General features: G+C 36.5%; 4 protein-coding genes across 5 annotated transcripts; 1 reads left to right on the top strand and 3 right to left on the bottom strand.

Annotated features, from left to right (window-relative positions):
- Window positions 1-59: 59 nt before the first annotated feature.
- Window positions 60-2,507, bottom strand: LOC121801889 (4-sulfomuconolactone hydrolase-like). The gene is made up of 10 exons (XM_042201345.1): window positions 2,311-2,507; window positions 2,129-2,200; window positions 1,874-1,953; window positions 1,642-1,741; window positions 1,506-1,559; window positions 1,350-1,427; window positions 1,111-1,208; window positions 963-1,020; window positions 451-572; window positions 60-381 (listed from the first exon to the last, which is right to left on the bottom strand). The coding sequence occupies exons 1-10, from the start codon at window positions 2,386-2,388 to the stop codon at window positions 225-227; spliced, it is 897 nt and encodes a 298-aa protein (XP_042057279.1). The 5' UTR covers window positions 2,389-2,507; the 3' UTR covers window positions 60-224.
- Window positions 2,508-3,004: 497 nt separating this feature from the next.
- On the top strand, window positions 3,005-6,329 carry LOC121801890 (peptidyl-prolyl cis-trans isomerase A1-like). The gene is made up of 7 exons (XM_042201346.1): window positions 3,005-3,158; window positions 3,264-3,470; window positions 4,152-4,302; window positions 4,388-4,476; window positions 5,021-5,075; window positions 5,171-5,256; window positions 6,024-6,329. The coding sequence occupies exons 1-7, from the start codon at window positions 3,135-3,137 to the stop codon at window positions 6,174-6,176; spliced, it is 765 nt and encodes a 254-aa protein (XP_042057280.1). The 5' UTR covers window positions 3,005-3,134; the 3' UTR covers window positions 6,177-6,329.
- Window positions 6,330-7,693: 1,364 nt separating this feature from the next.
- Window positions 7,694-10,219, bottom strand: LOC121801887 (ACT domain-containing protein ACR4-like). The gene is made up of 7 exons (XM_042201342.1): window positions 9,973-10,219; window positions 9,774-9,819; window positions 9,553-9,667; window positions 9,393-9,460; window positions 8,448-9,044; window positions 8,260-8,364; window positions 7,694-8,192 (listed from the first exon to the last, which is right to left on the bottom strand). The coding sequence occupies exons 1-7, from the start codon at window positions 10,044-10,046 to the stop codon at window positions 7,848-7,850; spliced, it is 1,350 nt and encodes a 449-aa protein (XP_042057276.1). The 5' UTR covers window positions 10,047-10,219; the 3' UTR covers window positions 7,694-7,847.
- Window positions 10,220-12,076: 1,857 nt separating this feature from the next.
- On the bottom strand, window positions 12,077-15,425 carry LOC121801886 (glucose-6-phosphate 1-dehydrogenase, chloroplastic-like). 2 transcript variants are annotated; one of them, XM_042201339.1, is made up of 10 exons: window positions 15,009-15,425; window positions 14,541-14,800; window positions 14,314-14,408; window positions 14,123-14,237; window positions 13,603-13,808; window positions 13,357-13,506; window positions 13,157-13,277; window positions 12,864-13,093; window positions 12,596-12,796; window positions 12,077-12,513 (listed from the first exon to the last, which is right to left on the bottom strand). In XM_042201339.1, exons 1-10 carry the CDS (start codon window positions 15,205-15,207, stop codon window positions 12,264-12,266), a joined length of 1,827 nt encoding a protein of 608 aa, XP_042057273.1. In that variant the 5' UTR covers window positions 15,208-15,425; the 3' UTR covers window positions 12,077-12,263. The 2 variants fall into 2 exon arrangements, with proteins under 2 accessions (XP_042057273.1, XP_042057274.1); XM_042201340.1 differs by having other exon boundaries at window positions 14,541-14,773.
- Window positions 15,426-18,387: the final 2,962 nt, after the last annotated feature.

The following is an 18,387-nucleotide window of genomic DNA, read 5'->3' as shown; positions in this document are numbered from 1 at the left end:
ATTTAAAGTTTGGTTCATTATACAACTACTTTACATATATCAATTGAAAAAATCATGAATTTTAGAATATGGAGCTTCATTACCTCAATTTGGAAAATAGATAAGTTTGGTTATTACAATTTTACATTATCAAACCATGAAGCTACTACGGTTGCGGTCAGTCAGAGAGAAGGGGGCTACTATCAATATGATAGCAAATGCTTCAGGAGCGTTCAGCTCGATATCTAAGATGACGATGACGGGTTGTTGAAGAGTATCTGATTAGCAGTTCGAACCATGATCCATTCCGTCTCTGAAGATGACAACTGCGCTCGTTGGAGCAGTTGCCACACTGCTTTTGCTTCTTTGTAACCACATTCAGGAACAACGTAAGGGAAGTCACTGTATCAATTTCGAACATGTTACTTGTCCATTCTGCTGCTATCGAATCTACAAGAGGATGTATGTTACCTTCCCCACATGATGCGGTTAGCACCATAGCTGGACACCACTTTTGTTACAATATCGGACAAATCTTCATACGGGTATGGACATCTTGACACTCTGAAGAGAGCGCTGAGTTTCACGTACACCTGTTTACATGACGGGGAACTTTATTTTAGGTGATCGATGATTTACAACACATGATTGAGTACAACAAGTCAAAAATTGTTTAGTCCATGAAAGTAAAATAGAAGTAATGAAGGTAGAAGAAGTGAAGAACCAAACCCGCTACTATACTACTCGTTTCCCTAGCATGTATATTTCGTATTTCCCCTCCCTACGGACTCACAAAACTAAATAAAGCAACAACCTTAAACCTATTGCTAACCTTCTCCCATTTTTCAAAAACAACGTGAAAACTCTGAAGCTAGACGCGGAGAAGAGGAAGAAGAGCAGTTGGTCATAGGGAACGAGAGCTAAAATAAATGAAGAAACTGTGTTTCATACATCAATTACATTATTGGAGTGATTCATATTACCTGTGGAAATCTAGATAAGTTTAGCAGCTTCGAAAATACTTGTTCTTCTTCATAATTTCTGAAGGAATAAGCATATAGAAGAGTATAAATGTTACATTTGTTGTGTCGAATGAAAGATCATCATAGTACTAAACAACTTGCAGCTTACTTTGGAGGTTTGCAGAAACCCAAATGGTCAAGTAGAACAACTGTAGAAGGAAACTTGGTGCACAGTTCTTCAATTTCCGATAAATGCAGATCAAGACCCTGAAGACAAGATTTCCATGTTTTAGTGTTAAACAGAAACTTCAAATGTAATACGCTATGAATCAACAAGAAACGGATTGAATTCGTGATATCACGAATTAGAAAAACATCAATGATCGTAAATCTATACAAATTGGAAACCTTCATACACATGAAACCAACAGGAGCACCGAGCTCTCCAGCTTTGGCAAACATCGCCTTCCCAACTTCATTTGTCATCTGCAAGGACACAGAAATAGTAACTCCGGCAGTTTGCCAAAAAAACATACAGCAAGAGGGCTCGGACGAGAACTATACCAACTGACCAGATGGCCACAAGTATGGGTTAAATCGCACAGCGCGATAGCCATCCTGGAACGACATACTTGAATGTGAATATGATTTTACAGAACCAAAAAGTGTATGATAAATTGACACTCGAAGATTTTCTAGCCTCAGAAATGAGCTCTTCCAGCTGTTTGACACCGGTTCCATCTTCAGCCGGATTCGCAAGACAGCAACCGAAGAATTTTGATGGATATTTTTTCAAGACACTGCCCAAGAGCAACTAACCCCATGTAAAGAAAGCTATTGAACAACATAAAAAGATCTCAGCTTCAAACTAACAGTACTCGTAAAATGCTACTTCAAAACCGAATTCCGAGAGCATCACAGGAGAAACTAACCTCGTGACATATGAGTGATCAAACTTATGATTAATGGGCTGCACTATAAGCGCACCATCCACTCCAGCTTGCCCCATGCACTGATTTCAACATGTTCAGTTAAAAATTCAAGATTGTGACTATCTTTTCAGACTGTTCTTGAAAAAACCAATCTCACTAGAAATTCGGTTTGAGCTCCAATTGGGGCTCAACTTGTTATGCCAAATTAGGTTAAATAACAATCGATTACAGCAAAATTCGAAGCTAAGCACATACCTCAAGCAGAAATTCAACATGACCCGGCAATGTAGGCTCCTGACCCGGAAAATATGGATACTTTTCTGCAGCCTAAACATCAAACACAAAAAAAGAGGGAAATTGAAAAAAATGAAAGAAGGAAAAGTAGAAATTTTGATATTTGGATTGAGTTAGGAATTGAGAATGAGGGAGATACGCACCTGTTGGGGCGAGGCCCAGACGTGCAAATGAGAATCGATGATTTTAGGATGATCGGAGGAAGCGGTGGCGGCGGCCATTTGGGATCGGCGGCGTGAAGTAGAAACGACAGAGACTCGATTTCTTCTGAAGCAGCCAAACCCAAAATGAGTGGAACAGGATTCAGCTGTGAGTGAGAGCTGCCATATTTTTTTTCTATTTTTTCTTCATTGGATGAGATACTAACATTTTTTATTCAATACTAATATTTTTTTTCAAATTTTTTATTTATTTATAAAATTCATTTCATATCAAAATGATATAATCCTCACCTACAAAAAAAATATGAATGGCATTTATACATTATTCAATTATTTTCGTTAATATTTTTTAAATTTATTTGTAACTCATAAATTTGACAGATATTTATGAGCTAGGCAAGAGTAAAATATTCCAAGGGTGTGGAATTTGAGAGTGGATATTCTGAAAGGACTAACCTGTCAATATCAAAAGATACAACACCCTTGTTGTAATTTGAAATCTCCGTCACTCTTTACCTCTCAAATTCAACTACAAATTTCGAAATAAGGGTTTAAATTGGCTGATCTTTCGTAGGTAGGGATTCAATTTGCTGACCTTTCATAATTTGGGATCGAGGCATGCGTATTTTTCATAATAAGGGATTTCTGATATTTTAGCTTATTTATGTGCTTTTTAAACCCTTATTCCGAAATTTCTCAATTCGACTACAGCTAGCCATTGCAAAACCCTCCTAATCCTTATCCTCCTCTCTCCCCTCTCTCTCTCTACGCAAACACAGTCACTTCAGCAGAGAGAAGAACCGACAATGGCGGCGTCATGTGCATCTCTGGTATGTCTACATCCTCAAAACCCTAATTTCTCCATTTCTAAATTCACGATGCTCGCACGTTTCTCCTTTCTATGCGTTGAAATTGTATCCTCGTTTTGCTTTAAGTCGAACATCAGCTCGGTTTCAACTCCACGAAGCGTGTCGCCAGTCAAAATTTCGAGCTCCGTTTGCTCCTTCGCCTCTGTCAAGCCTCCGAATTGTGCATTTTCTTCGCTGTCATCATCCAGCTCTCTCTCCGGTCTGACGTTGCCGCGTTGTGCCATTAGGAGCAGAAGCGCCTCCATGCCTTTCAGAGTCCGAGCTGTGGCTGAGGTTTGCCTGTTTCTCGATGATTTTACGGATTTGGCTTGATATTCTATATAAGCTTATAGATTCATGTGCTCTAGCCTTTTGTAGTTATGGATTGTATTTGTTGAGTTGTAACTTCTGTTTTTCCCGAAAGTTAGAGCACACTAGAAATTGTGATATCCTTTGTGAACTTTTGGGATGTGCTATGTTTGTTATCTGTGTGAATACTCTGATTGTGAGGTTTGCATTTTTCGAGATAGTTGCACAGTGTCTGTTCTTAATAATGTTGAAGTTAGCCACCAATCGCATTTTGAGGAATCCGGAATGTATCTAGTGTAATTGCATTTGGCTTTTATAAGTTAATAGATCAACTATATCTTTCATGTGTAGGCTGTTTCTTTGTATCCATTATGTTTCTAAGTATTTTATATTATCAATCAATCAGCTAGAAGTTTAAATTTGGCTATTGGGGATATCTCCAGAAAAGTTCCAATCTACTTCAGAGATTTGAGTTGAACAATGATGAGGAACAATACACATAATCCTACCAGGGAGAAATTATGTTATGTTTCAGTCAATTTTCAAAAGATATGTGCTACATTTTTTGCAAGCAATATGCAAAAACTTCCTATCCTTTATGCTGATAACATCTATTGTCTTATACATCTGAAGTTTACATCATAGCTGTTTTCATTCTTCATTCAGGAAGCTGCATTGCAAGCAAAAGTGACCAACAAAGTTTTCCTCGATATAAGCATTGGAAACCCAGTAGGAAAGTCTGTGGGAAGAATTGTAATTGGCTTGTACGGTGATGACGTGCCACAAACTGCAGAAAATTTCCGTGCTCTATGCACAGGTACCTATAGTGACTCACAGTTTAGGACATTTTATTATCTAACTAAATTGATTGTTGCTTTATGTTCGAATATTTGATTGAATAGGTGAGAAGGGATTTGGTTACAAGGATTCGGCATTCCACCGTGTTATCAAGGATTTCATGATTCAAGGAGGAGATTTTGACAAAGGAAATGTAAGCTGTTATTTTTTCTGGCACATTTTCCCTTTCTAATGCTGGAACTATTGATTTGGAATGCTTTTACCGTATATTTGTGATTGAAAGAAAAGTTTAAACACATATCTTGTATTTGAAGTGGTTGCAATAAGCCAACAAGGTAATAGTTAGCGAGCATGACTTATCTCATATTAAATGTCAGAAGCATTGCATGCACCTGTTGAGATTTTGGATCCAAACCTGTGAACTTTGTTAGACTAGCAATACATAAGGAACTTTATGTCCTAACCTGTAGGATAGGTTCTAATGTCTTGACTTCACTGATTATATAACAGCCCGAATTCATCAAACATAATGCTATTCTTAATCCTCTGCCTCCAGCTTTTCCCAATTTAATCGAAACTAGCTTGGTTTCTTCCTCGATGTCCTGCTAGCTTTGGCTATGTTTTTAGTGTTTATTTTGTTTCTGCTTTTATGCTAACGAAATTTATAAGATGTAAGGTTTTGTAGTGTTGCATTGTTAATGATAATGACTATATTATTTGGATATCTACGTTTTCAGGGCACTGGTGGAAAAAGCATCTACGGACGTACCTTTAAAGATGAGAACTTTAACCGTGAGTTTAAACTTTCCTTCTAACAACCAGTTTACTGAATTTTATTTTTTTCCCCATTTTTTATGTTGATTAATAAGCCTCTTCTATTTCTGCAGTGGTTCATTCTGGACCTGGAGTTCTTAGCATGGCAAATGCTGGCCCCAATACCAATGGCAGCCAATTCTTCATTTGTACTGTCAAGGTATGCTGCATTCTGGTTCCGACTTACTTTCATTAAACCTTAACATAGTATCAAACTACTAAACATAGATGACTATACATCTGGTCAGTTATTGTTCTCCGAAGGACAAACTACAACTTGCTCTTGGACCTGCTACTTCTCCAATTCTTTCTTAAATGTCTTAAATGGAAGACACTAATAATTGTGGATAGGAATAGCTCGTTGCTTAATAAGATTTCATAGTTTGTTTAGTCTTTTGTGGACAGGAATGGCTCTTTACTTAATAAGGTTTTCTAGTTTTTTTAGTCTGAGATTTGTTGAACATTTAGCATGTCTCTGCTGAGGAAGCTGGGAATTCTTTCTCTACTTCCTCGAGCACAATAGTGCTTTTCATCAACTTTTTAGATGATATGCAACCTACCTACCTGAAACAGAAGCCTCTCAGCGGCTTTGTGAGAGAAATCGTGTACTCATATTTCTGACTAAATTCTTTCCCTTTCACCTTTCTTCTTAAACATGGTAGCTCTACTTAGCTGTTTATATTCCTTTCACTTTGAGTAGAAAATTCCCCTTTAACAACTTCGTATCTCATAGTAGATCTGTATGTTCTGTAATAAAAATTGGCACACTAGCTCAGTTCATCACAATCTCAACTAAACTGATGGTTGTAAACAATTCTTTTGGCCACAAAAAGAAAAGCAGAGGTCAAAATGTACAGTCTAGACAAAACATGATGCAGTTTTTCATTAAATGTGCTTTTGACACTTTGTTTTTAAATTTCATTACAGACAGCATGGCTGGACCAGAAGCACGTCGTATTTGGACAAGTTCTGGAGGGTATGGATGTTGTTAGGACTATTGAATCACAAGAAACCGATAGAGGCGATTGTCCGAGGCTCAGGGTTGTGATAAGCGATTGCGGTGAACTTCCAGTGGCTTAAGGGTGATTTAGGGCCAATGAATGAGGTTTTTTTGTGATGGGATAATTAATCCTAAGAGGACAGTTGAGGCTTTGTCAAAAACTATTTCTCTATGCTGAGGGAATTGTACTCGTCATGTTAACTTTTCGATAATAAATGAAATTAATTGTCTCACATTGAAAATATAAATTGCGGTGATTTGAACTCCTGACCTATTGGATGGAAGAGATGTATTACACGATGTTTGTAGAGATAACATAATCTTCCATAACGTTACTTTCAGATCATATTGGTATGGTAAATTCCTATGAATAGGTAACTCATAAAGGCAGACAAATGGCTAAAAACATTCATTAATCATATTCTTAAATAGTCTATTTTATGGACATTCTCATATCATATGGTGGCCTGTGATTTTGCAATAAACAAATCAACAATTAAAACAATTTAATCATTTTCTTGTTCGATATTTTTTTTAATTGATAGTTGAAATCACATACCGACGACGATTAGCCATCATATTACTTGATATTAGTTTATTTATAGTGCAAATAATAGAGTCATGTAATGACAATCATTTACGTGGGACATTTTCAATGATTTAATGTCAAATCAAGATCATTGTTATTTGTCTTCTGCTTTTGATTATTGACGTTAACAAAAAAACCAATTAGCATAATCATTTCTATATTCATCCGTACAACTAGTTCACTGTATGCCCGTGCACGATTTCAATCTGAAATTGGAAATTCCGTATAATTTCCTAAACTTTCATAAGATTTTGGCTTCATATACTACAAGTTTTGAAATCTGCCTATAAATTACACGACCTATTGTTTTGTAATTTAACAATTAAACTATTGATTTGTTCTGATTTTGCAACCAAAGATTTCAACACTGACATAATTTGATGACTAACACTATTGGACGTCAACTAAAATAATGCCACGTTTTAGGCAACGAATAAAATATCATACTATAGTACTAAATTTCATTTGTTGAATTAGAGTTTAATAATTTACCGTTAAATTCCGTGGCTGAAATATGAGACCTTGGTCAAAAAACACAACTAACATAGTTAAACGGAGTATACATTAATGTTAAAAAGAAATACTAATAAATCTAGTACCCATAAGTTAATACTAGCAGATGTAAACCTAAATAATTTTATTATTGAATTTTTGTCTGTGGGACCAGCACAAGTAGACGACACATTTGACAATTAATTCCCCAATGCCAAGAAAATAATTCAAACACTAATCATAACATTTTTCCCACCCACACAACAGCCACATGACAAACAATAAGGCCCCATATTTAACAATACACACATAATATATGCCAATAATAAATAGGGAGTATCTATTTTTATTCCATCTTTATTTTACAAGTCATCATTTTCATCATGGTTGGCCTATTTGCATCACATTACCTGTGGCTGGAAAACAACCTCACCAACAAAAATTCATCCAAATTAAATGCCTCTTGTTTCTTTATTTATGGATCAAAATCTACATTCATTAATTTTCACTCCAAAATTAATGGGACTAACATAACATTACCATGAGAATATTAATGTAATTACAAACAAATGAAGCCCAAAAACACTGAAATATGCAGTAACAATAGGCTTTACAGCCCCTAACCAAACTGATTTTGCAACTAATATTTACACCAAGAGCTAACTTTTTTTCATGAGCATGATCTTATAAGGCCTAGACTGTAAAGGAATTTTTCGGATCTCGAGAGAAAGATGCTACCTAGAGAGAATCCGCCACTCTGCTCAGGCGGTGAGGTTGAGTAGGCGTCCTCCTTCACGCGTAGTATGGTCATCCCGATTTCTTTCCTCACTGCCTCGATGGTCTCACTTTTGACAGTGCTTCCCGATGCATCAGTCACGTAGAAAATGTTCACTGCCTGCGTGCCCCTCGTTGTGACCTCAGCTCGGGTGACTGAAAGGCCATTTTCCCTGAATATACGGGTGCAATCCGACAAAAGGCCAGCTCGGTCATCACTGCATAGTTCCAATTTTATCCCCTGCATTACAAATATGCAAAGTCATGTGGGATCCCTTAGTAAAAAAATAGTCTTTTTCCAATTTTACCTCAGATGATCTCCTCTTAATTGCTGCTTCGAGGCAATGAATTAGGCGCTGTCTTTCCGCTTCTGAACTAATGGGGCATCCGTCCCTATGTCGGATGAAATATTCCTAACGACGATAGAGAGTGACAGTAAGACAGACAAGAACCAGATAAAGTTTTAGACTGCTCTGAATATACGGTAAAATGTTACCTGTTGAGCCTCAGGCCCTTCGCCATTTACAGTTCCATGGAAGATCGCGTATTGCATATCGGTTATGGTGCATACTGTATCAAAGAGGAGCTTAGGCCGATCGGGGCAGCTCATGTGCACCACCGTGTACCCTTTTTCCACACAGTTTTCGACAGTCACGAGGGGCTTGATCCGTTCATCTGCCACACTACCAACATCTTGATTGTCATAATCACGGTCAGCATACAACATTTGATGCAGCCTTCTCTGAGTTTGAGTGGAACCAACGGAGACAGATGTATTGACGCTTCGCCATTTTCTGGTGCCCTTTAAAACATAGAGAAGAAGCTGCTTGATGTTATCGAGCCGATCAGTTTCATCTATTGGCAAGCCATTCACTTCATCAGTGATGTAAACCACGGAGGCCATTCTTGAGTTGTGGGTCCATACTTCTGCGGCAACTACATTGCACTTATGGTCAGCAAGAATGGCAAAGATCTCCGAGAGCAATCCTGGCCTGTCAGGACCAGAAAGCTCAATCATCGTATGCTCTCCAGCAGACTGCACCCCAACGGATCTCTCCAACGCTCGGAAGCTGCACCCTCCTGGTCCCAGCGACTGTAATATAGTAAAAGAGTGCTTTTTTTTTATCTTGACAATCATACAATAGAAATCAGGACCTATGACATTTAGACGTAGATATGATTCGTGATGCATTCTTTTTCTTGTGAAATCATCCTCCAGTTCTTCACCAAAATTTCTTGTTATAAACTGCATTGCATATAATACTAATCGCCACAATTAACGAGAGAAAAAAACACATTCACCCAACAGGAAAGCCAACAAGGGGACTTGACAACGTAAACATCAGCATTCATGAATTATCCCAAACTTAACAGTTAACAATCCATATAATCTATAAAAACCAACGATTTTTTCCAGACAAAAAGAGTTGTATGAGTATACCCGCTGAACTTTCTCCGAAATGTTATCATCATAAACCTTATTCCCGAACTCATCCGTGACATGAAAAACTGCATTTCGACACCAAAAAAACAAGTCCCCTTTCAGCACAAAGAAATTCATCATATTCCCAATCAATACAAAAAAATTCAGCAAAATTCACCATCCATAAACCATCCCCCATCCGAGAAAATGTAAGCCCTCTTGATTTGCAGATTCAGATCAGTAAGAACTTGCACCACCTCCAACAGACTTCCCCTCTTATTAGCACTGTCAACCTACAATTTTTCCCCCAAAAATCACACCCTAATTAATCTAATTCCTTTTCAATCAAACAGTGACAGAATATTCCAAGTTCGAAGCAAAACAGCATAATTCTGATACCTTAATCAGCGTTGCCTTCTCATCAAATGCGTTGTCAATAGTTACCCTACACAATCCCCAAATCAAGACAAAGATTGAATCGAATTTTCATAAAACAAAAACACAGAATGTAATTTCCAGCATGCATATTTGCGAGTTTAGAAAAAATAACAGAAATTCTGGGAAAGATTGAAGAAGAGTAGAAGAAATGAATTGCTACCTCGGTGGATTCATTCTAGAAACAAGCTTCTCGAACTCGTCATCGACACTGACTGATGAAGACGAGCAATACATTTCTCGGAAAAAGAACTTTTATGGAAAAGAATCAAAAGAATTATCTGGGGTCAGAATTCAGAGGCTAAAAACGACTGAAAAATTGAATCTTGCTGAATTGTGAGGAGAAAAAGGAAAGAGGGTCTCTCAAATATTGAGAAGGGCGTTTGGTTGAGAAATGGGCCAGTGAGATTTTGGAGGGACTCTTTAATTTACTATTTTCTTATTTTTTTTTGGAGGGACACATTTCTTGAATATGTATCCACACAAGTACTCCATAAACGCACATGTTTAATAAATGTGTGTGTGTGTGAGATTTTTTATAAAAATAAAATGACGGTGCGCGTCACGTGATTGGCTGAGGCACGCGATTTGGGACGTTACACGAGAAGTGTGCCGTGCCGGGGGCCGGTGCTCCCCCTTCCAATTAGCCGATGAAGGGCTTAAGCCGCTATAAAGCGAATAAATTTCATTTTCTAAAATTAACATATTGAGCGATTTTTAGGTGTTTTGAATGAATTTTAGTGCATAATACACGTGAGAAGAGTGACCTGCAACAACGGGTAGTCACACGGCCATCGCTCCCCTTTGCAATAGGGCGGGCTCACGCCACCGAGTTCACGGACCTGTCATGCATTTGCGGACATAAATAGAAAAAGTGTGGGGCTTAAGGTGATATCAAGCAAATAAATTTCCTTTATAATCTCGTTCTTGTGAAATAGTTTAGCTAATAAAACGTAATTTAATTGGCCATATGGGATCATATTTTTAATTTTGAATTGCATCACATAATCACAATTTGCGTAGGTAAAGTTGACTGTGAGACAATATATGTGTGCCTCCATAATGGGATCATATTAATGAATCTGAAATGAATTAATGTATATTACATATATATTCTCCAGTATAATAAAGGAAAATATTATCTATACCTCCATAATTATCTACAAAACAAACTGCAAATCATGTGTGAATTTAATGATGAAATGTACATTCATCCAATCCCATCTTTGACTAATAGAGGAATTAGAGATATGTTTCACACACATTTTATTGATTTCCTATTAATTTTGATTGCCCATTTTCACATGCATAATTGTGAATCATTTTGTATATGTAGAAAGAAAATAGTGTCACTTATATTACAATGTTTTAATGAGAATCTTGTTTGTCGATTTCTTATCAAGTTTGTAAACAATGTACTTTAGTGCAATAATAAGAAATTTAATTATTCATCTTAAATATTATATTGAGGTGTTGAATGTACAATTATGTGATTATGTGACACTAAATCTAATTTGGATTCCAACTTCAAGTGTATTGTGTGTGGGCAAGCAATTGGTAAATAAACCTTATTAACGATAAATCTTTTTATTTGAAAATGATTTGCAATTGTTCTTGTAAATTATTGTACTATATAAAATTAATTTTTTGGGTGATATGGTCCAAAGAAGATCCTGGGTGATGGATTCTGCATAGATAACACAGTTAATCCATAATATTATCGGACAATAAATTGGGAATGTAGCTAATTATTTAATAATTTTGCAAAAGAGACAAAGAAATTAAAGTTGAGGCACCATATCACATAATTATAGTTAATTTATTCTTTCTTATTCTTCTTTTATAGTACTATTATCTTATCTAATCTTATCTTCATGTACATATATTTCTGATTTCCCAATTGGTCGCTGGGAAAATCATAAAATTTAATCAAATTCTAGTTTCGTTCTCAATTTTCCTTTTTTTACCATTTTTGTTAATTTTTTTTATATATAGTAGGTTGCATTTTTATTTTTAATTAAAAACCACTATATTTCAGTTTGTACTTTTTTAATGTTGTGTATTTTGTTTCGTATTTAAATTCAATTTTGTGTGTTGAAGTAATTTTAATTTTATATTATCACTTCCTTCAACTTTGCTATTAGTATTTTTTTTTATTTCAAACAATTAATTAACTTAAATCTTAATCACATATTATTAATTTTAAACCCAATTTATTTAGTACTATTTATTTTATTAAAATGAAATTATAATGCAAAATAGTGTACTTAGGAAAATATAATATGAACAAAATCAATCCACTTACTGAGACTACAAATACCTACGAGTGCAATAATTATTCAACATAATCTTTTGCTAACTCTAATCAACAAAAGGTGAAGTCAATAATGAACTCAAAAAAATACCTAAACCAAGAATTCCTCATTTGTAAGCTAGAAAAAAATGATCAAGATTTCATTCATCAACGCCAACATCTCCCCATTTAACGTTGTGCCTAGCCGCAAGGTAATGTGCCCCGACCGGGCCTCGGCTCCCGTACGGATAGTACTCCGGGATCACCTTCTTCTCCTCGATCTCCTTCAACACTGGCGTGAAGAGCGACCAAGCAGCATCTAGCTCGTCGCTCCTGATGAAGAGCCTCCGTTCGCCTTCGATGGCATCCAGAACGAGCCTCTCGTACGCATCCGGTATCTCCTTGGCGTATCTATCGACCATAACAACGACACATTAGTCAAGAATTTCGAAGGAAAATCTTTTCAACAGTTGCAAAGATGTTTTCGATATACCTTGCTTTATACAGAAGATTGAGATTACTTCGGTCCAATCGCATTCCCAGCCCCGGAACCTTGTTATTGATCTTCAGATATATGGCTTCATCGGGCTGGACACGGATTACGAGCTCATTTGTCGCCCGGTCAGCATCAGTGCCAGAGTTCCGGTTGTATAAATTGCCGGGAACGTGTCTAAACTGAACTCGTATCTCAGCCCTGTGAGGCGAAAAAAGTGAGATACAACGAAAAAAGTTGGCTCGATAAAGATACGAGCTTTTCTAACCTCCTATCGTGCAAGGCTTTCCCGGCCTTCATTAGGAAAGGTACGCCATCCCATCGAGCATTATCTATGAATAGCGCTGCAGCTGCAAAAGTCGGGGTTAAGCTATCCTCAGGCACCGTTTTGTCATCTGTATATCCGGGATACGACTGCCCTCCTCTCGTGTGACCCTTGTATTGTCCTACGACAACATCATCTACGTGTATAGGCCTCATGGACCGCAAGACTTTAACCTGTCCGATCAAAAATTAGTTGCGAATCAACTTCATTCGCACATTTAGGATGAACGGAAATACCTTTTCGTTTCTGATATCTTCGGCATCCAAGCTCACTGGCGTCTCCATGGCGAACAACGCTAGTATTTGGAGGAGATGGTTCTGCATTATATCTCTGATGATTCCGTAGTGATCGAAGTAACTGAAACAAACACAAGAAACAGTTAAGTGGGCGAAAGCTCGGAGGGAAGTTTGGTGCCAGTTCGACGTTTCATATTTACCCTCCTCTTCCTTCGGTCCCAAAGTCCTCCGAGAATATCAGCTGAACATTCCTTATATACTTTCTTGACCATAACGGCTCGAAAATAAGGTTGGAGAAGCGTAGGACGGAAAGGTTCTCCACTAGCTCCTTTCCGAGATAATGATCTATCCTGCAGGTGTAAACGAGACATAGAAACGCACATGTCGAAAACTAGAAACTCACTCGTGTACAGTTACTATGCAACCTATGCAGCAACGTACGTTACCTAAAAATTTGGTCCTCCTCTAAATATTGTTTGAGAGATCTAGTCAATGCAGCGGAGGAATCAGAGTCTCGACCAAAAGGTTTCTCGAAAATGACCCTGGTCCATCCATTAGCTGAAGAGGCGGAACGACTGGCACATTTTACAGCATCTACGAATATGTTTGGTGGGATTGATAAGTAGAAAAGTCGATTTGAAATCCTTCCAGCCTAGAGAAAAAAATCATTACAATATTAACAAAAGGGACGTATTCTCCAACCCGAACAAATAGGAAACGCCGAGAAGGCAACAAGGACACACAATAGAACAGCAAGAAAATGAACCGGGCTTGTTTACCATTTCCTCATTTATCACTAAAGACTCGGTGTATGGAATAGCTCTAAGTAATATAAAATACACACAAATATGAAGCGTGAAGAATCATCTAAACACATAAAAACCAACCAGAATCTGGACAACAACCATAATAAGCACAACTCTATTAGAAGAGTCCAATTTCTAAAAGCTATGTTGAGTGTACTACCTCATGCTCCTTGAGCTTCCCATCAAGCTGCGTAAAATTTTCCTCAGAGTCATAGTTACCAGAGTGGTAGAAACACCTCTTCAAGAACTGATCCATCTTTTCACCACAATTTTCCCTACAAAAAACATGAACCATAAGAATCATTTAACCAGCACTACTCCTAACGTGGACGAATTACTAGCAGGAATTACCTCTTGTCGATCCTGCAAGTGAGCGTCCTGCTAACCATATCTCTCAATTCCGCATCAGTCATCTTACTACGGGCATAACCAAAGATAGTAAAGTGCTGAAATCAACCAAAAAACATATCAATATCAAGCAACACATGCCAAAACTTTCATACTCAAATCTTCGATTTTGCAATGAATACGCATCAAAAAAGTATGACTCGACACAACGGCATGGATAACAGGCACACCTCAGGAAGACAATCCTCATAGTAAAGTGCAAAAAGAGCAGGAAATATCTTCTTCTTGGCAAGGTCCCCAGAGGCCCCTACAATAGTAATACAGACAGTCGAATCATCACCCTTCACATCCGAATCAACGGTGTTTTCATCTTCTTCCGGAGGATTAACTGTCAACAACCCCTCCTTCAATTCCTTAGTAGAAGAAGCTTCATCGGTGGCAACCAATTTTGTTGCCAAAGCACCTAAACAGCTCAAAATTTTAGATACAACTGTAAAAATGTGAGTACTAAATCTCAATATTTCACAGAATTCAGCATAACAAAATGCAGCCTTTTTTTCCATTTCAAGACTCAATACATTCAATAAAGATGAAACCTAAATATCCCAAATTAGAGCATCATCAAAAATCAGCATCCAAGAATTGAAAAGATCAAATTTTTACAAGAGCATTGCGATTGAATTCAAGCAAGAACTGACCATCTTGCATGAGAACGGCATCAGGCAGAGAAGGGGTGCATTTGGATCGGAAAGAAACGTTTTTTAACCCAAATTTGTTCTGAGGAATCAGCGAGAAAGGGATGTTTCTCTGAATCTGGCGAAACCCAATAGAGGAATTGAGAGAATAAGCGGATGATGAAGAGGAGCAGCAGTGATTTGGTGAAGGGAGAGCAGTCATTTGATAAGCTTTGGTTGTGTGTTTTCTTCAATCGTTGAACAGCAATGGATTTTTGTGATAATTGAAAAGGGAGAAAAGGGCAATGAAGCTTAGGAAATGCCGAAAGGGTTAAACTCTTGACAGCTCCGAAAGGCTGCTTTGTTTTCTCCTGTATCTCTGTTGTACGGAGTATATGCTATTTGGGCTTCGCCATTGGAATATCAAGAAGATGCTGATTCTATTTTTGTTTTTGATTCTTTTTCCAATTTAATTTCACTACTTTTATATAAATAAACTTGAATGTATGGGCCCAAGAATCTATTATGGGCTTATGGCTCTGCAGATACTACTAAGTCTCATATTTTATTAATTTTTCCAATTTACATTTCTTTTATATTTTTAAAATTTATACTGGATCAAAGTGAGATGCATATTGGATGATTGAGTGAGTAATATTTTGGATTGGGCAACAACATCTTAATTAGGAATAGAAAAGTAATCTTCCTGAGATGTCGCAAGGTGTTTATTCAAAAATAAATTGTGGTAATATATTATTCTATTGCTTTTGGTGGTTCATATTCAATCCAATGAAACGATGCAGGTAGGCTATACTACCTCCGTATTTTAAAAATAGAAATATTTGAAACGACACGGGTTTTAATGCACAATTAGTAAAGTAAGAGAGGAGAAGAAGAAAAAAATTGGTAAAGTAAGAGAGAGTAAGAGAAAAATTGGTAAAGTAAGAGATAAAGAGAAAAAGTAATGGAATTAATTTTAGTGAATTGTGGGGTCCACTTTATTGTAGCGGTATAAGTGATAAATAAATTGATGTATAGAGGTTTAAAGATTTCCTAAAATAGAAAGTTTGAAAGTTTATATTTTTAAGAGACGGACTAAAATGAAAAGAGTTGCTATTTTTAAAATACGGAGGTAGTATATTTTACTTCGTGAATGGACAGGACCGGTAGATGGCAAGTTCGTGCGATCGAGTTGAAGAACATGTGGCAATCTGGCCAAATCGTCTACCACTATGTACATATTGTCCTTAGAGCTGTAATAATATTTCTTGCAAAACCTCTTCGAGTAGATGATCAATATTGATGCAAAACGTAAGGAGAAACTGGCTTAGCGGAGAAGAAATTAAGAGAAACCCTAGTTTCTATGAAAACGAAATATTTTTATAAAAAATCAACTGCGTCCATATATATTCATTAAGTTTCAGCCCATATATATTGTAGGCTCAAATTAAAGACCATATGTTGTGGGTTGGGCAGATCATTTGATTGTATAGTGTTTTATATGCCTAACAACATACATTATTGTTGGGCAAATCAGCTCTGTAATTCTGCTCTATTATTTTCATAGATATCTATAGGATAAGTAAGTTCTCTTTCTGCTGTGTTTAACTGCATAACATACATTATTGGACAAATTTTTCTCTCTTATAAGGGCTAATTATAATACTTGAATTACTTTTTCTTTCTATCTTTCTCTTACTTTAAATTTTATACTGTATTAAATTTCATGACGCTCCTAAAGTTTATTTTTATGGGACAAATGAATTATTACAAATAATGACTAGTATTTAAAATTAATTAGTGAGTTTAATGAATAATAATAGTACAACAAAAATACAACAAAATAAAAGTAAAAAGAACATAAAAGAACACAAAACAAAACAAAAAAATGATAGACACAAATAGAAGAAAAACAAAAAATATAACAAAAGAATTTTAAAAAAAACAAAAAAAAGAGATAAACATAAAGAGAAAACTAGAAAAACTTGAAAGAAAAATAGAAGAAATATAAGAAAAATCAGTAAATAAGAAAATTGTAAAATAGAAAAAATGACAGAAAAAACACGAAACAAAGGTATACAAAGATAAATAGCCAAAAAATGCCCTGAGAATGATCAAAACCTGGACCTCAAGAACAAAAGATGCACAATTGGACCTGAAAAAACATAGGACTACATTGTATTAACTTAGCTTTATTAAAAATTCATTGCATATCAATTCTTTTAGTAGAGTATTGTTCCTATATTAGAAGGCATTGCTTGATAATATTGTACATTAAGCCAATTAGAGTAAAGTTGACTTATGATTCTACATTGCCAATTTGATCTATTCCTATAGTAGTTTCATTATTTTAAGTGATGACAAAAAAACATAGAATTCAAAGGAGCTGTTGTTTTTTCTGGATAAGAAAAATGCATAAAAATGAATCTTTTTATTTGCAATTACAAGCATTCATCATGGAGACAAAAAGTTTAAAAGCATTTTACTTCTCACTTTAGATCTTTCTGTATGAAACCATGGATGGAGGTGCTGCTGCAATAGAAGTTGTTGTCCAAAACCTGATCAATGTTTTGAAGGAAGAATATTTTGTACTCCAAGGTCTCAACGAAGATGCTTAGCAGCTTCAGACAACTTTGGGCATGATTCAAGCCTACTTGACTGATGCTGAGAAGAAATTCATCACCCAAGATGCTGTCAAATTCTGGTTGAGGAAGCTTGAAGCTCTGGCTTTCGATGCTGATAATGTCTTGGACGAACTCAACTATCATCTTCTCCACAAAAAGGTGAAGAAAAATGAAGGGTCGCGGGGATAGGGTACTATCATGCTTCTCTTCCTTTAATTGTATTTCAGCTCCGCATAATATGGCTCATACAATTAAAAAAATCAATGCGGATTTTTGAGTCTATGAACAAAAGGGCAATAGATCTTGGTCTTCAAACCATAATTCTGAATGCACCTGCTGCTGCTGCTGCTGCTACTCATACTTCCAATCTTTATTGGAAGAGATGATGATGTGCCTAAACTAGTTGACATGCTGACACATATCCCCAAAGATCGGACCTTCTCCATCGCTGCTCTTGTCGGAATGGGGGGGTATGGGCAAGACTACGTTGACTAGGAATATCTTCAATCATGAAAGCGTGAAGGCTAGATTCGGATCACTTATTTGGGTTCATGTTTGTCAAACTTTTGACTTCAAATACTGGTGATAGAGTTGAAGGTGATGGAGTTGAGAGAAGGAAACTGGCATTGACTTCATATATTGGTGATGGAGTTGATAGTAGGGAAGTTATCCTGATAAAGCTTAAAGAAGCTCTCAAGGAAAAAACTTATTTTCTTGTTCTTGATGATGTCTGGAATGAAGATGTTCCAAAGTGGGATGATTTTATAAATTCCATGTCT

The sequence above is a fragment of the Salvia splendens genome, chromosome 5 (assembly GCF_004379255.2).
Source record: "Salvia splendens isolate huo1 chromosome 5, SspV2, whole genome shotgun sequence".
NCBI classification, from domain to species: domain Eukaryota; kingdom Viridiplantae; phylum Streptophyta; class Magnoliopsida; order Lamiales; family Lamiaceae; genus Salvia; species Salvia splendens.
The sequence above is the reverse complement of the archived record's forward strand: the minus strand, read 5'-3'. Positions and strand labels throughout refer to the sequence as shown.